Below are 23,072 nucleotides of genomic sequence, written 5' to 3'. Positions count from 1 at the left end.
TTTTTGTTTATGGGGGTAGACTTCAGTTTGTGTGGCTGATGAAGTGGGTGTGTGGAGGTGGTGAATTGACTCTTCAGTTGTCAGTAACTGTGTTTGTAGATTCTGGCAGCAAATATGAACTTACATTGAACTACTCTCAGTATCGTACTGAGCTATTTAAAATGACTTGGCTCCAGCTTTTCTGCTCTTCTAAGATGAGTGATCTCTGACTACATCAACGAATCTTTTCCAAGCGTTGCCTGGAGTGATGATATCTTTATGATGTTCCCAGAATACAGCATTGGAGGACTCACAAGCAAAGTTGGTAGAAGGGGAAAGGGAAAAGGTCCTGGATGAGTGAAGAAATTGTAAATTAAATATTCTAGAAAGATCCAAAAGTCTTTTTTTTAAAGACTGAAATTATTAAACCTTACTGAGCTAGTACCAGAGATGTGTGAGTACACACTGTGCTCCAGGATAAAACAGGTTAGCCAAATGAAAATCTGGTTCCCAGCACAGAAGAAATAAGAGGCCAATTACATCAGTCCATCACAGTTTTCCTTGTTAAGAGAGTTGATCAGTGTAGGAACCTGGAGCAGTGTGAAAAATGAACCTCAAAACTTCACATGAAACTCTGCCAACCCATCAAACACTCCTGATTTCCTGTTGACAGTTTTGTATGGCATCTATCTCAAACCAGACACTCACGCAGGTTTGAGGGCTGGTGCAAGCAAATTTTGGGGCCCTTTTTAATGCTGTTTGTTTGGGTTCACTAATTGAAAGGCCCAAGATTCAGTGTTTCTCTCTCCCCCTTCCTGCTCCACACTCCTTTGCCATGCCAACTTTGTGTCCACAACAGGTATATTTTTAGAACAAATTAGGGAGTTGGTGAATAGGGGGCTCCTGTTAAACAGAAGGACGAAAGAACCTGTGATATGCTGCAACCAGGGACATGATAAAGGTGGCGAGGCCCCCAAATTTTATGAGGTGCTCAAGGCATTATCATGCCTTACGGTCCACCCATGGGTTCTAGCACATGAGCAGTAAACATCGCACTAATTTTGGTCGACCTCATGAGGTGGGACTCCCTGTGCCTGCTGGTTTGGTAGCAGTCATTGATCTGGTAGGTAAACTTGACAGGGTAACCAAATTTGCCATATACACCTCTACCCCAATATAACACTGTCCTCGGGAGCCAAAAAATCTTACCGCTTTATAGGTGAAACTGCGTTATATTGAACTTGCTTTGATCTGCCGGAGTGCGCAGCCCCGCCCCACTGTTATATCCGAATTCATGTTATATTGGGTGGCGTTATATCAGGGTAGAGGTGTATATATATTGTATGCATGTAGAGACGTTTTTAAATTAAAGGATGGAGGAAAGCTGACAGGTGTAGAGAAGTACATGTTTCAAACAGACACATCCCATAGAGGAGGATTTATTAAAGGAGGTACTCTGTATCCTATGAAAGAGGAGAGGATCACAGTTGATAAAGTACAGGCTGGAGCTGAAGAGAAACAGTCAAACAAAAATAATCAATGGGACATGATAGTACCAAGGTACAAAATATATAAGAATGACAGAGTATGTTGCACAGGTGGAGGAGGAGCCCTATATGTCAAGGGTGGCCAAACCATGCTCTTTTACATTTGAAGTGTGACTCGTGGAGCCCTGCCCCACACCCTCATTCTCACCTACCAGACTCAGAGGGTATGGGGGAGCTCGGGGCTTCTGCCCTGCGACTAGGCAGTGGTGCTAAGGGTTTCTGCCAGAGTGAGGTGGCACAACTTAAAGGTTCGCACCCCCAACAGCTTGATTCATGCCCTCCTGGGCGCACACACACCCTTTCCCTCAGTGAGCCCTCCCTGCAACTCCCAGGTGTTAGCTCTGCATGGAGAGGCAGTGGCAAACATCTGAGAGCTGCAGGGAGGGACCCTGCTTTAGCTCGGCAGGGAGAGGCAGCAGCAAAAGCAGTGGCTCTCCCTGAAACTCCCAGCTGTTTGCCACAGCCTCTCCCCACAGCCAGCTCCCAGCTGGCCAACTCTAGCAGCTGCCATGCAAGGAGGGAGCCCACGGGGCTAGCAAACCCTACCATAAATCTAGGGGAGCATGTAAGTGCTGGATCCCACAAGGGCACAGGCAGTTCTTGATTTAGTCCTAAGTGGAACACAGGATCTGGTCCAAGAGTTTAACATCCCTGAACCGATTGGTAATAGCAACCATAATATAATTAAATGCAACATCCTTGTAGGGAGAAAATACCAAAGAAACTAACCACAGTAACATTTAATTACAAAAAGGGGAAAACACAAAAATGAGAAAGCTAGTACTTTTGTTTTCAGTTCTGTTGTAATTGTGCTTGCAGTCTGGTTTTTAATTAAGTAAAGGCATCCATTTTTGACATTTCAATACCTCAGTCACTTTTTGGAAGTTTTGGTTCTTTGCAAGACCTACCTGTTTCAGATTGAGCAACAAAAGGAAGGACATAATGGGTCACCCCACCAAGTACAGTAGTATCAACAGCTGTCCTGGTTTGCAGGATATTGCTTTCCCCAAATGCATGTCTTGAATGGTTTGAGATCATCACAGAGTTAAGCAGAGCTTGCACTGAAGAAGCAACGTTAATAGGAGGCTTACCATCAGGTAGCTGGGAACCTACAAAAGAGTCATGATAGCATCCAGAAGTCCTAGTGAAAAGCTTTGTTTGTTTACTTATTTAGGCCCAGACCTATAAGTCCTTTAAGAGCTTTGCCTCTTGTAGGTTTTTCTGCCAGGCACAAACTGTGGAAAGATTTATGGGTGGGAAAAGCAGTTGTAAATTACAAAATTGCTTTTCCCTACTGTAAAAATCTCACACTCAGACCAGAGCTGGGAAATAGTCACACATTTGCCAGTTTCTCTTAAAGAAATTTGGCTATTAGTATTTTTATAAGAAAATACAAAGCAAGTTAGAACAGATGGGGAATTTCTCTTAAAGTGTTAAAAAGAAATTCCCCATCTGTTCTAATTTGCTTTGTGTGTATTTTCTTATAAAAATACTAATAGCCAAAAGAGGAAAGTTTAAGATGGCTAATTTGCATGTCTGGTAGTTCCACTTTGACGGGAATATGTAGTATGCAGAATTACTGAAAATGTGCACTGTTGGACCAGAGCTGTATAGATTGTTTTGCAAATATGCAAATTACTCTTATCTAGTGTGAATGTTTAACACAGATTGAGTTAAACTTGAAAGATGTGAATTACAAAAAAGATCCTTCGATTCTGAGTCACAGAGATGGTCAGTTTAGATGAAAAAACTTTTGGACACTTAAAATAATTTTGAATTTCAAATTAAAATTAGGGCTGTTAAGCGATTAAAAAATTAATTGTGATAAATTATGCAATTAAAAATCAGTCATGATTAATTGCTTGATTAATTGCACTGTTAAACAATAATAGAATACCATTTGTTTAAATATTTTTTGATGTTTTCTACATTTTCAAATATATTGATTTAAATTACAACACAGAATACAGTGTCCAGTGCTCAATTTATATTTATTTTTATTACAAATATTTGCACTCTAAAAAACAAAAGAAATAGTATTTTTCAATTCTCTCATTACAAGTAGCATAGTGCAATCTCTTTATCATGAAAGTTGAACTTACAAATGTAGAATTATGTACAAAATAACTCTGCCTTCAAAAATAAAACAATGTAAAACTTTAGAGCCTACAAGTCTACTCAGTCCTACTTCTTTTTTAGCCAATTTCTCAGACAAACAAGTTTGTTTACAGGAGATAATGCTGCTCACTTGTTTATAATGTCACCTGAAAGTGAGAACAGGCGTTCACATGGCACTGTTGTAGCTGGCGTCGCCAGATATTTACATGCCAGATGTGCTAAGGATTCATATGTCCCTCCATGCTTCAACCACCATTCCAGAGGACATGCATCCATGCTGATGATGGGTTCTGCTCAGTAACAGTCCAAACACACATTCATTTTCATCATCCATGTCAAATGCCACCAGCAGAAGGTTGATTTTCTTTTCTGGTGGTTTGGGTTCTGTAGTTTCCGCATCTGAGTGTTGCTCTTGAAGACTTCTGAAAGAATGCTCCACAACTTCTTCCTCTCAGATTTTGGAAAGCATGTCAGATTCTTAAACCTTGGATAGAGTGCTGTAGCTATCTTTGGAAATCTCACATTGGTACCACCTTTGTGTTTTGTCAAATCTGCAGTGACAGTGTTCTTAAAATGAACAACATGCGCTGGGTCATCATTCGAGACTGCTATAACATGAAATATATGGCAGAATGCGGGTAAAATAGAGCAGGAGACATACAGTTCTCCCCCAAGGAGTTCAGTAACAAATTTATTTAACATGTTATTTTTTTAATGAGTCTCATCAGCATTGAAGTATGTCCTCTGGAATGATGGCCAAAGCATGGAGGGGCATACGAATATTTAGCATATCTAGCATGTAAATACCTTGCAATGCCAGCTACAGAAGTGCCATGCGATTTCCTGTTCTCAGTTTCAGGTGACGTAAATAAGTGGGCAGCATTATCTCCCATAAGTGTAAACAAACTTGTTTCTCTAAGCAATTGGCTGAAGAAGAAATAGGACTGAGTGATTTGTAGGCGCTAAAGTTTTACATTCTTTTGGTTTTGACTGCAGTTATGTAACAAAAAAAATTCTATATTTGTAAGTTGCGCTTTCATGATAAAGCAATTGCACTACAGTACTTGTCTGAGGTGAATTGAAAAATGCTATTTCTTTTGTTTATCATTTTTACATATTCCATGTTGTAATTGAAATCAATATATTTGAAAACAGAGAAAAATATCCAAAAATATTTAAACAATTTCAATTGATATTCTACTTTTAACAAGTATCAGAGGGGTAGCCGTGTTAGTCTGGATCTGTAAAAAGCGACAGAGTCCTGTGGCACCTTATAGACTAACAGACGTATTGGAGCGTAAGCTTTTGTGGGTGAATACTCACTTCATCTGTTCACCTATTCATTTATAATACCTGTTCATCTATTCACCCACAAAAGCTTATGCACCAATATGTCAGTTAGTCTATTTTTAACAGTGCAATTAAAACGTCAATTAATCACAATTAATTTTTAATCACGATTACTTTTTTTGAGTTAATTGTGTGAGTTAACTATGACTAAACAGCAGCCCTAATTAAAATGTATGTCTGTATATATGTAAACTATTTAAATCGTATGTGTTCAGTGCACATTTCAAATATAGAACACAGTTTAGGTGAAACCATTGTGAGGGCTAGTCTAAATTAGAAGTGTTACATTGGCCAGCTGCACTGCTGTAGCGTGTCTGGGGAGGACACTCTATGCTGATGGGAGAGAGCTCTCCCATCAGCATAATAAATCCACCTCCGCAAGAGGCGGTAGCTATGTCGGCTGAAGATGCTCTCCCTCCGACATAGCGCTGTCCTCACCGGTGCTTAAGTCAGTGTAACTTATGTTGCTCAGGGTGATGACTTATTCACACCCCTGAGTGACGTAAGTTATACCAGAGTAAGTGGCAGTGTAGACCTGGCCTAAGTCAGAGATGGTAGAGACTTGGATTTCAGCCGTTTCTGCGTTTGCCATTGTAACCTAGAAAACGGGGTCCCCAGTGGTAGGAATTCCAGCTTTTATGGAGTTGGGGTCGTGGCAGGGCTAGATGAAGGTCTGGGCAAACTAGGCATGTGCATAGGTCCCCAGCTTCTGGAATCCCATGAATGATGTCTGAGTGTAAACTTCTGTTTTAAGAAGAGAAGGTGAGGGGTAATATGGGGGTGTGCATAGGGGCTCTGTTTCTCTTAATATCGCCTCGATTGGTACAGCCCTATAGCCTGTCAATGGTGCTAGCTGGGAAATGGGTCATATCTAGGGTAGAGGTCAGCACACCTTCTACATAGCCTGTGCCATCAAGGCTCCTTCACTCTGTACTGAAGCTCAGCAATGTAAATACTATCAGCTCTCTCCCAAGATAAAACCAGAAAGCACAATTGCTCTGTTTACGTAGAGGGATTAGAATATACACATCCCTGCTTCAGTGGGTATGAATTGAGCTCAGTTTATGAACAGGGTCATGACAATGAAAGGAAAATCTGCCTTTGTATATTTCTAGCTGTAAAAAGTTTATCATTGAACTTACAGGAAACTGCAGACAAAAACAGATGTCAAGTTTTTTTTTAAACTTGCACAGTAGTGAGTTATCTTAGGATATAGAATACACTTTCAGATTACTGTATTTAACAGGATTAGCAAAATATTATTTTTATTAGATGTTAATGTTTTCCATTGTGTTTTCTTTTTAGAATTTTGCATTAGTTGGATGCATCTTTCACAGTAAGTTTTGGAGAGATTTTTATGTAATCAATTAAAGACTGCTGCAGCTAAATATATTATATATATAGTAAAGAAAATACTACCAAATACCGTATATGCCTATTCGTTTATAAGCCGACCCCCCAAAATGGATAGGTAAAAACAGCAAAAACTGTATGACCCTTTCATAAGCCAACCCTATATTTCAGGAGTTGGAAAACTTTGGCTCCCAGTCCTTCAGGGTAAGCCGCTGGCAAGTTGGGACGTTTTGTTTACTTGGAGCATCTGCAGGCATGGAGCCCCTCAGCCCCCTTTGGCCGCGGTTTGCCGTTCCCAGCCAATGGGAGCTGCAGGAAGTGGCGCGGGGCTCCATGCCTGCAGGCGCTCCAGGTAAACAAAATGATAATGTATTAGATATTCAATTCAATGATTCCATAGAGTTTTAAATCATTAAATTTTGGTATAGATCCGTTTATAAGCCAACCCCCGCTCTTTGATGTGTCATTTTTTTACCAAAAATATTGGGCTTCTGAACTAGTCTATACGGTCCATAAGTCCATATATTCAGAACTTTCACCTTGATTCTCATTTACACTAAGGCCATGTCTACACTGCCATTGATTAAATGATAAAAGCACACCCCTGAGCAACATAAGTTTCGCAGGCATAAATGGTAGTGTGCACAGCGCTGTGTCGGTAGGAGAGCTTCCCTGCTCTTTCGAGATGGCTTTATTGTGTCGATGGGAGAGCTCTCTCCTGTCAGCATAAAGTGGCTACACGAGTGATCTTACAGTGGCTCAGCTGCATCGGTAGTTATGCCACTGTAAACTCACTAGTATAGACATGGTCTAAGGCTACTTTACACCACTCGGGCAGGGTAAAATGGCCTTAATGTAAATGAGATTCAGGGCCAACGTGTGCACTTTTGTATGCACAAAAGTGCAAGTCATTTATGCAGTCTTGGTATTTCTGCATGAAGCTGACCAATTAGTCACATATGAGTCATTTTGCACGGACAAGTGTATGCACAACTGTGGCATCTGCATGCGCCATAAATAAGTACCCACAATTCTGAAAATTTGGTTTCAAAGGCATATTCAACAACATTTTGTTTAGGATTTCCCACTTCTAATAACAACCAAAATACTCTTTAAAATAGTGTTTAAAGGACTCCATTCCTTAAGATGTTTTAACTTTTATGAAATTACACAGGTAGTTCTAGCTATTTTAAAAATAAATTGCATTTAGATCAGTATCTTGTGTGAATTTTTCAGAGATAGTACTGACAACATTGACTTTAATGGGACGAACTCGTCACTACGCATAATGTGTGGAAGCTTTTTGCAGGATCAGGGCCATGCATTTATCATGAAAATACCATGACCCCAAACTTTAGCAGTGCTAGTAGGTACACACCTTGAAAGGCATTTTCAGGTGACTGCTAACGCTTCTTTAATCCCTAGTTTCCTAACCCAAAGTAGCTTGTTCAAGCCATGTTTTTTTTTCCTGTTAGAAGTTCAAAATGTAATTCTTAGCAGAATATACAAAACTATATATATAAAAACTACAAAATAACATTCACTAAATGTATTTCAACAAAAATCTATGAAAAGATTATGTCCTGAGTGTGTACAGCTCACAGAGAATTACTCAAGCTCTTTTACTTCATATTTAAAATGAGGTGTAAATTTGAATTAATTGTTATCATCCTTCACCCTCTGGATTTGGACAGGTATGTGGCATTCAGAACATTGAAAATGAGTAAACTTCCCCCCCTTCTTTGATTCGGGTATGTTATTAGCCTATCTCAATGTATTTTTATCTCCTTGCTGTTTTTAAGCACAGCATTTGTATTCTGTAGAAACAAGTATTTTATTTAATATGATAAAACTGGTGTATTCAACTAAACCAATGGGTCAGTGGGTCAAATGCTAAATACATTTAATAGAACACATAATGAAGTTCATGTGTCCTCTTGGAGTCAGCTGAATAATTACAGATGGAAATATCACAGCAAATTCTATGCCCAATTTTGCCATCCTTCATCACCTCAGGTAGTCCTGGGAGTAGCCCCACTGAAATCAATAGGATGCCTTGGAAGTAAAATAGTACCCAAAGTGAGTAAAACTGGAGCCTTAATGAATAATGGAGTGGATTGTGGATGAAACTGTGGGAGGTAAGGAGTAAAGACCCCCTCCTCCCTTTGCATGGTCCACAGAAGGACTGATTAGAATGGCAGCCCCTGTGATTGCCTGAGAGCCGCTCACCACAAAGGGGTTGGCGGGGGATGGGTAGAAAGTAGGTGAGGCCACGGCTGTGCCTGCTCCTGTATGCTGGCCAGTGGAGCTGGCCATCTGTATGGAGAAGAGAATGGTACCCCCCTTAAAAGGATGTAACAAATTACTCTATCCCTTACAGTGCAACCAGGGAGTTCTGGGAAGCTCCAACTGTGGGTTCCTAGGCCAGTGTGAGGAAATTTAAAAAAATAAATGTACTGTTCTTAATAGGGAGTTACTAATCATTATTAATTCCTTTGGGATTCAGTGTAATAACATTAATCATGATGAAGTATTTTGCTATTCGTGTAATTCCTCAGGAATGCCATTGTTTTTTGGCATTAATTAATGTTGACTGTGTGTTAGTGTTACCTTAGAAGTGCTGTGACTATTCTGTTTAAAGCAGAGCTGAGAGAATGTGAAACCTTTCAGCATTCATTCCAGCACATTTAACAATCGCTATTGAACTTGAAAGTAGTTTTTTGTTTTACCTTCTGAAGTTCCTACATTAGTCTGTAGAACATTTGGGGTCTGCTCCTGCGCTTACTGAAATCAATAGCAGTTTTGACATTGATTTTAGTGGGAAGCAGGATCAGTCCATCTGTCAAATTCTAACACTACTGGCTCATTACATACCACTTTCTAAAACTCTTCTTCTTTGTTTATGCTCCTCTCTCATGCAAACACTTGTAGGGGAAACATTCAGCACCAGTATTCCAACACCTCATGTCAAAAATAGGAACGTTCCATTTCTACAGTACAAAAAAAATGAAGGATTCCAGTCCTCATAAGATGAAGAATACTGGGCAGGTACATAGAATACTCCAGATAGGGGCTGGAGAAGCATTGCTAGTTTCCCAAGGATTACGGTATTTTACCATGTTTTAGCGCACAAGAGACAAAAGGAGTAAGCAGGGCCAATGGAAAAGCTTCTTGTCACAATTCTGTGCTTTGACTCTCTCATATGCAGAGAGAGGATAATCTACTGTCGCCCTTCAGTGATAGGACCAAACTTATTCATGTGCTTCAGGAAACTTTCTTCCAGTGATGGTAGGAACTCAGATGCAGAAGATAAAATCGTGTCCTCTAGATTCACAGGAATCAGATGTGGCTTCACTTTCCTAGATACCAGCCAGCAGAAGGGGAAAATTGCACCCCACAAAATAAGTAGCAGTGGGTATATATGCTGCCTCTATGTATATGGGAGATCCAGGATGTATTCTACCGCCTAGCAGTCTCCCCAAGGTGATGCAGCTCTGTGCCACCTCTGTGCCTAAATGGGAAAATCTAGTCCTTAGACCTTTTAATATATGAATTCTTTTCTCTCTAAGATATGTAATTTTGTCAGCAGCCATGTACTATGTACTTTTTTCTAAATCTGCACCACAGCAGAATTGAATATAGGGGATGAGGCATTTGACTAGGAAGCCAGATTAGTTGTGGATTCATACACAATGCAGTCTTTCTTCAGTGCAGTTCAGAGGCTACGGGCTTGTCTACATCAGAAAGTTGCAGCGCTGGTGAGGGAGTTACAGCACTGCAACTTAGGAGGTGTACACATCTGCAGGGCACCACCAGCGCTGCAACTCCCTGTTTGCAGCGCTGGCCGTACTCCCGTTTTGTCTCGGGTGTAGAGGATCCAGCGCTGGTGATCCAGCGCTGGTAATCAAGTATAGACACTTACCAGCGCTTTTCTTGACCTCCGTGGAATAAGCAGGTATCCCAGCATACCTGAGGAAGCCTCTGGTAATCAAGCTGGTCTCCTTCCCCGGCTTGCTCTCGCGTTCCCCGAACCCCGAGCAAGCAGGTCTCCTTCCCTGAGGTTTGCTGGGTGGTTCCGGGAACGCGAGAGCAAACCGCGGCGAAGCTGGTCTCCTTTCCCGGTTTGCTCTCTCGTTCCCCGAACCCCGAGCAAGCAGGTCTCCTTCCCAGCGGTTTGCAGGGTGGTTCGGGGAACGCGAGAGCAAACCGCAGCGAAGCTGGTCTCCTTTCCCGGTTTGCTCTCTCGTTCCCCGAACCCCGAGCAAGCAGGTCTCCTTCCCTGCGGTTTGCAGGGGGGTTCGGGGAACGCGAGAGCAAACCGCAGCGAAGCTGGTCTCCTTTCCCGGTTTGCTCTCGCGTTCCCCGAACCCCCGAGCAAGCAGGTCTCCTTCCCTGCGGTTTGCAGGGTGGTTCGGGGAACGCGAGAGCAAACCGCGGCGAAGCTGGTCTCCTTTCCCGGTTTGCTCTCTCGTTCCCCGAACCCCCGAGCAAGCAGGTCTCCTTCCCTGCGGTTTGCAGGGTGGTTCGGGGAACGCGAGAGCAAACCGCGGCGAAGCTGGTCTCCTTCCCCGGCTTGCTCTCGCGTTCCCCGAACCCCGAGCAAGCAAGTCTCCTTCCCTGAGGTTTGCTGGGTGGTTCCGGGAACGCGAGAGCAAACCGCGGCGAAGCTGGTCTCCTTTCCCGGTTTGCTCTCGTGTTCCCCGAACCCCCCTTGAAGCCGCCCAACAGCGCTGCAGTGTGGCCACATCTAACACCACTTGCAGCGCTGGTTGCTGTAAGTGTGGCCACTCTGCAGCGCTGGCCCTATACAGCTGTACTAATACAGCTGTAACAACCAGCGCTGCAAAATTTTAGATGTAGACATGGCCTACAAATTTAGGAAGCCTGTGTATGACAAAAAGCATTCACTACTTCTCTCTGTTGTATATTTAGGATAATGGTAAATAATAGGGTGACCAGACAGCAAGTGTGAAAAATCGGAACGGGGTGGGGGGTAATAGGAGCCTATATAAGAAAAAGACCCAAAAATTGAGACTGTCCCTATAAAATCGGGACACACAGTAAATAATGATAAAGACAGGTCAGTGCTATAGAGCAATCTGGATTGCTTGGTAACCTGGGAGGGACTTGAACAAAATATGTTTTAATGTAGCCAAATCCAAGGTCCTACACCTAGAAAAGAAGAGCGCATACCACACTTACAGAATGGCGAACTGTGTTTTAGATATCAGTGACTCCGAAAAGGACTTACTGATCATGGTGGATAACCAGATGAACCCAAGCTCCCAGTGTGATAGAGCGGCTAAGAAAACTATGTAAATCTTGGATTTATGAGTAGTGGGATATCAAGTAGAAGGAGGAAGTTTGTTTTACCTTGTATACAGCATTAGGGAGACCATCACTGGACTTCTCTATACAGTTGAGGTGTCCACACTTTAAAAAAAAGTTGACAAATTGGAAAGGGTTCAGAAAAGGGCTACAAAATTATTTGAGGTCTGAAAAAACTGCTATACAGTGATAGATTGAGCTTCTTTCATCCATGTAGTTTAGCAAAGAAACGGCTAAGAGGTGAATTGATCATGATCTTTAAGTACCTACATGGAGAAAGAACAGGAGTACTTGTGGCACCTTGGAGACTAACACATTTATTTGAGCATAAGCTTTCGTGGGCTACAGCCCACTTCTTCAGATGCATAGAATAGAACATATAGTAAGGAGATATATATACATAGAGAACATGAAAAGGTGGAAGTAGCCATACGGACTCTGAGGCTAATTAATTAAGATGAGCTATTATCAGCAGGAGAAAAAATCTTTTGTAGTGATAATCAAGATGGCCCATTTCAGATGGTTGACAAGAGGTGTGAGGGTACTTAACATGGGAAAAGATTTCTGATAGCACAATAACTCCTTGCTTAACGTTGTAGTTTGTTTCCTGAAAAATGCTACTTTAAGCAAAATGATGTTAAGCAAATTCAATTTCCCCATAAGAATGAATGTAAATCAGGAGGGTTTGGGTTCCAGGGAAAATGTTTTTGCCAGACAAAAGACATTCTATACATATATAGTATAAGTTTGTAAAAAATTTAAAACAATTTAATACTGGACTCCCCAATGATGATTGTGAAGGTTGGTTGAGGCAGGAGTGTAGTAGGGTCAGGGCACAGGGGCTTGCCCCACTCTGCCCGCCTTGCATTCCAGCCAGGTAGTGGGGTCAGGGCGTGGGAGTTTGCCCCGTTCCACCCGCCCTGTGCTTCTGCCAGGAAGTGGGGTCCAGGGCTTGCCCACTTCTGGCTGGAGCGCTGGGCAGGTGGAATGGGGCAAGCCAAACAACCTTACAATGGAACATTGCATGACTTTAAATGAGCATGTTCTCTAATAGATCAGCAACCTAATAACCAAACAGTGTTAACTGGGATGACTTTAAGTGAGGAGTTACTGTAAAGGGCTCTTGAACCAAGTAGACAAAGGTGTAACAAGATCCAATGGCAGGAAGCTGAAGCTAGACAAATTCAGACTAGAAATAAAATACAATTTTTTAATAGTATGGGTAACTAGCCATTGGAACAACATACCTAGGGATGTTGTAAATTAGCTGTCATTTTACCTTCATAAATCAAGATTGGATGTCTTTCTAAAAGATATGACCTAGCTCAACCAGAAGTTATAGACTTGGTACAGGGATTACTGGATGCAATGCTAGGACTTGTGTGATGCAGGAGGTCACACCAGATGATCATAATGTTGTTTTTTTTCTGGCTTTATAATCTGTGGCATGTAAGTGCACAGTAAATTCTTCTTATCTTATGATCAGCTTTCAGGGATGCTGGTGTGATGGATGCCCTCTTGGCCAACACGCAGGGGACTGACCCAGAGAAATCCGTATCTAAAAGCCTGGGCTGCTACACCTTGAACTAAATAGTCAAGGCTCTATAGCTGGGGGCAGTAACAACTCATATCCTCAGCCAAACTGCACAGAGAGGACTTGTGACACTCACTCACCCATGAGCTACTCTAGCATACACAGAGTAGTACTAAAGGATGCTACACATAGAAATATCACTTTTATATCTATTACAGGAAAATTCATGATGTGTTATCATTATTTGAGAAATATTCTTCATCCTTTGGACATGACATTCAACCCTTATTCTTGTTGGTGAATTCCTACTCAGGCGAGTAGTACAATTTATATCAGTTGCCTGAGTAAGGGTTGCCCAAATAGGCGCTTTATGAACTTAGCAGAAAAATCATGTGTAAAATGCACTGTATGTTAGAAAAACTGGGTTTAGTTTCAAAGTCTCATTGTTTGGTCTAAGTAACACTGATTTTTCAGTGGAAAATGGAAAAAAAGTCTCCTCAGTAAGGTTTCTTTCCACAGCAAATTTCAGCTTTCTGCCTCCCACTGTTTCCATTATAGGATTGTAAATTAAAAAAAAGTTACATTTTTCTGTGTGATGAAAGTGTAATTTTTTACTCTGCCTCAAAACGGCTCAATCATTTTTGCTGAATCTTAGAACAAACAAACAAAAACCAGTACCTTTCACTAGAAACCAAACCTATAAAATCTAACATGAATGGTAAAAATGTGGTAGTTATGGTCCTCTAAAAATAGGAGGTTAAAGTGGAAATGTGTATGCAACCTTAACTCTAGCAACCATCATGGCAACTTCTGTAATATGAGCTGATGGTAGTAGGAATTACAAATCTGCAGCAACAGATGCTATTATAGTCTGTGTTTGCAATACACAATATCCTAGGAAAGATGAATTTATATAAATTCAGTAGATAATTGTTTATTACTCATAATAAATCATTCTCCCAAGTTATCTGTCAACACAAGCATCTCCATGCTGTCTGGCAACATGGTGATTATAACACTTTCAACAATCTTGAAAAATGTTTGAACAGTAATAGAATTTATGCTGTGACCAGATGCCACAGGAAAGTTTTGTGGGGAAAAGTAAAACAACATGCTACAAACTACTCTTTAAAGTTGACAAAGGACCTCTTGCAAGGAGTCTACTTTCATGTGCTTTGTGTGAGGTCAAGTAGACCGTAGAATAGTCTCCCAGGTAAGAATTGGTAGAACAATTAATTGGGACAAATATTCATTGCAAATTTCTTTCTCTTTCTGTTTGCTAATCACCTTTGATTTCTACAAATCTATTCACTATTACTAATTATTCTATCAAGAGTTTATGCAAACAAATGTCAAATTATGAATGGTTCATCAAACACTCATCTGATTATAAAATGGTGACATATGTCACATGGTATTGTTTCTGTTCCCTGACTGGATGGCTGAAACTTTAAAAGCAGGACAATAACAAATACTGATTAGCAAATATTACTTTGACACAAAATTCCTCTATTCACAGATGAATTCAGGTAATAAAAATATCTATTCCCCAAAGATTTGTGTAAATAGAAACCCATTCACGCATATGTTTGCAAATAACAAGGAGCACAGGCATAGCATAAACAAAGAGCTGTTTAGAATGAAAACTAAACTGGAAAAAACACTAGAAAATATCCTATCTGGACAAATCCTGCTTTAGTTGGAAGATGGACTGAAATATATAGTACTTTTTCCTTCTTTAACTCATTTGACACTGACAACTGTAATAATTACACTATTTTTAGACACTTTTATAACTTCAGGAAGAAAATTCCTTTCAACTGACACATTCCTTGTGATTTTTTTAGCAGAAGGATGTAATTTGAAGAAATGTATCCATTTCTGAGTTATGTGGGAGATGGGAAAAAAATTCTCTTTTCCATTTTAAAACATTCTAATGCCTCCTTTTTTAGTCCTGGCTGAAAGAAAAGCATCTGATGTTTGAAACAGGAGACATCGCCTATAACTGATACTTGTGGAGGAGAATTGTCTTTACTGAGTTTGAAGGAAGAATGCAAAATAAAGATTTATAAGTGTTTGAAAAATCATTTTTTACATTCTCAGTGACTATGTAATTAGTTTGCACACCTGGAAAAACCTGGGGCATGTAGAAGTGCAGAAGGAAGGACCCTCTAGAGACCATTTCTCATATCCACTAAATGCACAACATGTACCATATCTGGTGATATGGAGCTGGAATAAAATTAGGTAACTTAGACAAAAAAATTATGTATGTGGTTAAAGTTAACTATGTGCTTTAGTGCTTTGTTGGATTAGCACCTTATCTACTAGAAGATTGACCCAAAGGCCATTGGATCAGGCTGTGCAAGCACATAGTGACAGAATATAAAACTTATCGATTATAGTATAGATATGTATGCACAAAATCGTAATCACATTTTCTCCACAATTCCTCAACTACAAAGAGAAACCACACAAATAGAAGTTGATTCAGTAATCACAGAGCGTGACAATATGGTGGGATAATGCGCTGTATGGGGGTGTGATTTCTAAAGCACATTAACATGTTGCATATTCATTGGTCTGTGTAGACCCTGCTAGTGTGCACTGAAGCACGATTTAACATAATACTGTTTCAAACAGCACAACAGTCTACCCAGACCAATTAATGTACAAATGTTAGTGTGCTTTATCCCTCTGTGTAGACAAACCTTTTGATATCTTATGCCAGAGGTTCAAAACTTCAATCAAAACCACATTCAACAAAAGGTCTCCATTTTACGTGGAAGGTATGATGCATGTGCAAGCTAACAGTTGGTAGGGAGTAAGAGTAAGGTTAAGGATGTTTAGGTCACCTTATTTGCAGCATGTCCATGCGTCCTAATGTTAGAAGTTTCCACTGTGAAAAATTCCTAAAGAATTTAATATGGATGAAACGAATGTCTATAGAAATTACTCTAAAAGCTATAGAATTTAATGAAGATTACTCTTTTTAAAAAAAATTGGTTTATTTAAACCATTCTAGAGGATTATGTCCAGGGCCAGCTCCTCTTTAAGGGTGAGGACTGAGAGGTCAGATATAGAGTGATAGTTCAGTGAAAAGTGTTCACCCATAGATGATGTGGTATTTTTGTCTATCATTTTTCTGTGAGAGTTCATGTGAGGGCATAGTGATTGTGTGATTTCACCCACATAGTTATTATTGGGGCATTTAGTGCACTGGATGAGGTACAGCACTCATTGTGCTAGGCATGTATAGGACCTGTAGATTGTGAAAGGTGTGTTATGGGGGTAGCAGGAGGATGTTGATCATGGTAGCAGTAGAGTTATGTCTACAGGTTTTGCATCTGTTGTATTGGCAGGGTCTGATGCCGCTTGAGTTGGTGTGTCCTGATCTGTGGGGAGTTTGCTTCTGATGATGAGCTTGGAGAGATTGCGGGAGGAGGGTGGGGGATTGAAGGCCAGAAGAAGGGGTTCAGGAAAGATTTATTTCAGGATGGGGTTCCCATCAATTATGACTGGTAATTGTTTGATACTTCCTGTGGGTTCCAGTATGGGGTGGTAGGTGACAACTAGAGATCTGTGCTCGGAGGGGGTTTTATTTCTGTTTTGAAGCAGGTTTTCTTGATGTATTTGCGTGTCTCATTCCATGATGCGATCTACTTCTTTGGTGTAGTGTCCTTGCTTGGTGAAGATGGTTTTAAGTGTATTAAGGTCTTTAACTTTGTCCTCGGGGCATATTCTGTGGTATCTGCATGCCTGGCCGTAGATAACAGATTTCTGGGTGTGTTCGAGGTGGTTACTGGATCTGTGGAGGTAAGTGTAGTGATCCTCTGAGTTTCTTGTATATGGTTGTCTGTAGAGTTCTTTGTTGAAGCTGATCATGGTGTCCGGGAAGCAGATGCTAGGGTGAGAGTGTTCTAGATAGAGTTTAATGGACAGGAGGTGGTTGTTGAAGTTGTGGAGGAAATCTGTAAGGGAATTTAGGTTTTCTGTCCAGAGGATGAAAATATCATTGATATATCTCAGGTATATCATTGGTTTCATGGTGCATTTGTTCAGAAATTTTTCTTCAAGATGGTCTATGAAGAGATTGGTATATTGGGGAGCCATCCTGGTACCTATGGCTGTTCCCATGATTTGGACAAAGTGTTGTTGAATGTAAAATTGTTATGGGTAAGGATGAAATGGAGGAATTTGACTATTGTTTGGGGTGGATGTCTCTGGGTTGTTCATTATCTTGTCAATATTTGAGACAGGCAGCAATGCCATCATCGTGAGGGATGTTGGTGTGCAGGACTGGGACATTCATGGTGGCAAGAATGGTGTTCTGAGAGAGCCTGTTAACGTTGTTTTTAGAGGAAGTCAATTGTGTCCTGGAGGAAGTTGTCCCTTTGTGTGGTGAGTGGTTGGACCTTGGTTTCTGAGAGTCCCAATACTCCTTCAGTAAGAGTTCTGTAGCCAGATACGATGGGTCTGCCTGGGTTTCCTTGCCTGTGTACCTTGGGAAGCATGTAGAAGGTCCCTGAGGAGTTCATGTGGGATAAGGTTATGGAGTTTCTCTTGGAGTTGTTTGGGGAAAGATTGATGATATCCTTAAATTCTTAGATAAAATGTAGTGGTGGTGGTGGCGGCGGCGGCGTGGTGTCTTTGAGTGCTATATAGTAGGTGATATCAGAGAGTTTTCACTGGGCCTTGTTAATCTAGTCATCACAGTTGAAGACTATGATGGTGGCTCTTTTGTCTGCTGGTTTGATCGCTATTTGCTGGTTGGATTTCAGGGACTGTAGCTGTCCTCTTGGTAGTGGAGAGATTGTGGTGGATATGATGTTTATTAAGCATTTCACAGTCAATTTTTTTCCTGAAGCCATCAGTATAATGGTCAAGAGTGTGGTTTTGTCCCTTATAGGGTTTCTAGCCAGATTATTCTTTTTTCTTATGACTTTTGGTGGAGAAGTGGTAATTGTGGGTGGTCATCATTGTAATTTTCTGATAGTGCTACCTTTCAGCAGTATGCACTGAAGTTTTGTATCCTTTTTTTAAAATGTCAGGGCAGGGGGGTTGCTCCCCTGATTATGTTTAGAAGGGACTTTTGGGTGCACCCCAGAGCAACAACACTCAGCATGCTAAGCTCAGGTCTCCTCCCCTTTGTCTTTATATACTCCTCCCATCTACTTCTTCAGTTTCAGTTTTGTTGCTAATGTCACTGGTAAATACCCTCAGGGAGGGCCTGGGGAAGCCACCAAGACAGTGAAACTGACTGACACAAATGCACAAAATAAAGAACCTGAAAATTTTATTCCTTTTACTTATTAGTGACCTTAGACATTACCTGTAACAATGCTAGGTACACAGTTTTCAGATGTGATTTTTTTTTTGTTGATGCTTTCCCTTGAATTTTTAAATTCTTGGATTTCTAGTGTTTGTGTTTTGACAAGTATTTGTTGGTTGATTCCTTGCTTTTGTGTTGTTGTGACTGTTGCAAAACAACGCCTAATGAACACCAATAGAAAAGTTTCTTTTTAACACTGAAAATGTTATAAAATATTGTCACTGTAACTATTTTATATGGAAAGCAAAAAAGTGAAACCTTATTATTTGTGTGACCGCAGTGCAGGGGTAGTCAATAGATGGACCGGGACCAAAATCCAGACGCTTTTGAACAGGCCCTGAAATCTTTTTATTTAGTAATTATTATCATTATTGTTGTTTTTTATTATTTTCTCTGGAGTCTGGACCTTGACTAGACCTTGACCAAGAAATTTGGACCTTGAAAAAAAAAAAAGTTGACTACCCTTGTCGTAGTGCATACTCACCTTAGTCATGGACCAGGATCCCACTGTGCCAGGCGCTACACAAACACAGAGCAAAAGACAGACCCTGACATATTTTGTAAATTTTATACAGTAGATTGAATATAAAAATGACAGTTTTGACAGTGCCAGTTAGCTAAGGGTTAGTATTCTCATATAGAGGCCAATTCAGTGCTAAGGCTCCCATTGACTTCAGTGGCAAAGGACCAGGCACACATTTATTTGATGGGCATCCTTCTCCTTCAGTTATGTACTAGGTGACTTAAGTCTGAGTGCAGAACAGCTGCTTTGCCAGCCTCTGACCTAGATAATTTACTCTTGAAGTTGTTTTGGGGGTTTATGTGCATTCTTTTGGTACACTACAGAATTTTGATCTATTAATCTTTAACGTGTATTGACTGGTCTTCGCACTTCTATTTCTTAACATCAAATAATTTGTTCAAATAATTCAACTAGAAATTATAATTACCTTTATAAGTACACCTGTTCAAATCAGCTGGCTCTAGCAACATCCTGTCTGTTTTAATGATAATCGCCACTTTTGTCTCTTGTACACATATTCAAGTCAATAGTTATTTAACTTCATTTTGCAGATGTGAGACTTTGTTTATTTGCCACCTTATGTTGATTACTGTTTGTGTTTAGGACATGATGCTTCAGCTATTGCGAGGGCTGGATTTTCTTCATTCACACCGAGTGGTGCACCGTGATCTGAAACCTCAAAATATCCTCGTGACAAGCAGTGGGCAGATAAAATTAGCTGACTTTGGCCTTGCACGAATCTACAGTTTTCAGATGGCTCTTACCTCAGTGGTAAGTTTCAGAATGCTATTTTACCCTCAGTAATATGCTCTATTCCCTATATTAATATAGTCAATGGATCCTGAGAGTTATAACTGTGCTTTTAAACCCTCTCCATTTTAGATCACATGTCTGTGAAGAAAAACAGCTTTCCAGTTAGGATTGAGTAGTTGCTTTGGTTACTTTGTAAACGTAATCTATTACTGATGACTGGCTCTGAATTATATAATGACTGATTAGTAGGGCTGAGGCATGGACTGGTTGTTTAAGCAGAGGATAGTGCTCCGGGAGCTCCCAAGTTCTAATTCCAGTTGTTATACTGACTCTCTTTGTATATCGCCTTGGGCCAGCCGATCAGAGCCAGCTCCAGGCACCAGCTGAGCAAGCAGGTGCTTCGGGCGGCCACGGGGAAGGGGCGGCACGTCGGGCTCTTCGGCGGCAGGTCCCTCACTCCTTTTCAAAGCGAAGGACCAGCCGCTGAATTGCCGCCAAAGATTGAAGTCGTGGTGGTAGAGCTGATCGTGATCGCAGCTGCTTTTTTTTTTTTTCCCCCCTGCTTGGCACAGCAAAAACCCTGGAGCTGGCCCTGCAGCCAATTATGGTATTATTTTCTAAAGTCCTGAAGTTATTTAAGAGAACAAGTCCTATTGTCTTGCTCCTAAATCACATTGGGACTTTTAGTCTATAAGGTGCCACAGATCTCTTTGTTGCTTTTTACAACACAGTTACCCCTCTGATAATTGGTACTTTTGAAAATCCCACACTTAATCTTGCCATTTTTCCATATGTGTAAATGTGGATTATACGTCTTACTCCCACACTTCTCAGTTGTGATAATTAGTGAGCGAGTGATTATAAGTGCACTGAAGGTTAAATATGCTACCTGTTAGGTATTGTTGTTAGTTTCTCACAGCAGAATTAGTTTGGTTCTGTGTTCTGCTTGTTAGCTCTATTGTTTCCCTTTTCTGTCCTGAGTGCCATATCTACCAGAACAGTTTCACTTATAGTTAGGACAGGAAAGGTAGGATTGCTAAAGAAAGAAACTGAAAGTAATATACATTATATTTACATATTTTATTTTATAAATTCATCCAGATCTTGTTGATAAAAAGTAATCCATTGCTACTGTTGCCCCTTTTCATCCTGAGCAGCTAATCAAAATGTTGGGCCCTGTGGATGTTCCAGTTGGGAGTAGAAATTGGTGATAGGTATTTCTTTCATGCAGTTTTGTTTATGCACAAAGAATGGACAAAGTCCTGCATTTGTGAACTCAGAGGGGATCAAATAGCTTATTTTGCTCACAGCACCAAAGTCTTTTCAGCCTGCATCCCTGACCCAAAAAACCTATCCCCAGCTTCTTCCAGGGTCAGATATGCTTTTTCAGGCTCTCTCTCTCTCCCACTTGGTCTTTTCTTACCTGTTCACATTTTCTCTGTGTCCTCTCCCAAACTCCTTATGCCTGCACCTGGTTAGAATACCCAGTTTAACCCTTCACCCACTGGTACTAGTTTTTGGACAGACTCTGTTAGGCTTTGTTTTAGGTGTGGCCCCTTAACTGTCTCTTAGTACAACTGATTTAAATGGGGGATGCAGTGTTGTAGCCATGTTGGTCCCAGGATATGAGGTGGGTGAGGTAATATCTTTTATTGGACCAGCTTCTGTAGATGAGAGAGACAAGCTTTTTAGCTTAAACAAAGCTCTTCTTCAGGACAGAAGTTGATCCAATAAAATATATTACTCTTCACCCACCCATCTCTCTTAAATGGGGAAGTCATTCACACATCAGTTTAAAGAGATTTTAACTCCACCTATTACAAGATTTCACCCAGCCCATAACAGTACAATTGTTAACTGCAAGAGAGAGCCCTACCAAATTTGTAAAGCATGACAGAATGTTAGTTTGGTTTCCTGCTTCAGCATGAATGAAGACAGGAAGAAACAGAAAATCATATCAACATGTTATTAAACAGAGGGAAGTATTTTCTGCACTTCAGGCATGTGCAGACTGGCAAGTCACTGTGCTGTTTTGTTTTTTCATTGCCTATAGAACGTCTCTTAAGGATTGATCCAAAGTCCTTTGAAGTCAATAGGAATCTTTCCATTGACCTCAGTGGGCGCTGGATCAGACTCTTGGAAGTATTAAAGAAAGGAGGGGGGGGGTGAGGGTGATAGGTTCTCCTTGAACTTGCAATAACTGTTTATATGAATCAGAAACAGTCACAGCCCCAATATCTCTTTCCACTGAACCATAAATGGAAACTGCATCCATCTGAAATTGTGGGGAGTTGCCAGTAGGTTTTTTAAAATAGTCTATAAAAGAAGGAAAAAGCCATGTACTAAGCTAATCAAGGATTCTTCTGTAGTCATGAACTCTGCCAGAGGAACAGAAGCAAGGGATCAGAAGCCCAAGGAACAGAGCTCATTTGCTAAGGCAAGAATGCATTGAAACCTGCCTGTATTAGCCCATTGTCAGCACTCCTGGGTGACACACACAGCACACAGTCAGCTTGTGGAACTCCTTACCTGAGGAGGTTGTGAAGGCTAGGACTATAACAATGTTAAAAGGGAACTGGATAAATTCATGGTGGCTAAGTCCATAAATGGCTATTAGCCAGAAAGGGTAAGGAATGGTGTCCCTAGCCTCTGTTCATCAGAGGATGGAGATGGATGGCAGGAGAGAGGTCACTTGATCATTGCCTGTTAGCTTCACTCTCTCTGGGGCACCTGGCATTGGCCACTGTCGGTAGACAGATACTGGGCTAGATGGACCTTTGGTCTGACCCGGTATGGCCGTTCTTATGTTCTTATGTTTAAATAGAAAGAGGTGACATTTAATATTTGGTTTGTCCAGACTGCTAAAATGGGTGGTATTAAAAACTCATTGGCTAATATGTATTTACATGGCTTTAAACACGATTCAGCCCTAATCTAGACAGACAAAGAGTTAATAAAAATTGTACCACTTTTACTATATTTATATTGTTAATGTGGTACAGTCCCTCTAGAGTGGATACTATTGTGCCAGTATAAAAGTGCTTATACCAGGATAGCTTATTCCCAGGAAGAAGAATAAGCTATACCGTTATATGCTGGTATAATGATGTCCACACTAGGGCTTCTGCTGGTATAATTATTTTGGTAAATCATATCCCTCACTCAAATAGTGATACTGATACAACTTCAAAATATAGAACAGGCCTAACGTAATTGGAAACACTCCTTAGCACTGAGCATAGATGTTGTTTAGTG

General features: G+C 40.7%; 1 protein-coding gene across 1 annotated transcript in view; it reads left to right on the top strand.

Moving 5' to 3' along the window:
* The window catches only part of CDK6 (cyclin dependent kinase 6), a 183,657-nt gene that overhangs the window by 69,867 nt on the left and 90,718 nt on the right, over positions 1-23,072 (top strand). The window contains exon 4 of the mRNA XM_030550563.1: positions 19,668-19,835. Coding sequence (XP_030406423.1) covers positions 19,668-19,835 — 168 coding nt within the window. The remainder of the gene's footprint in view (positions 1-19,667; positions 19,836-23,072) is intronic.

The sequence above is a fragment of the Gopherus evgoodei genome, chromosome 2 (assembly GCF_007399415.2).
Source record: "Gopherus evgoodei ecotype Sinaloan lineage chromosome 2, rGopEvg1_v1.p, whole genome shotgun sequence".
In the NCBI taxonomy this organism is placed as follows: domain Eukaryota; kingdom Metazoa; phylum Chordata; order Testudines; family Testudinidae; genus Gopherus; species Gopherus evgoodei.
Note: the sequence above shows the minus strand (reverse complement) of the source record. Positions and strands in the feature narration are given on the sequence as shown.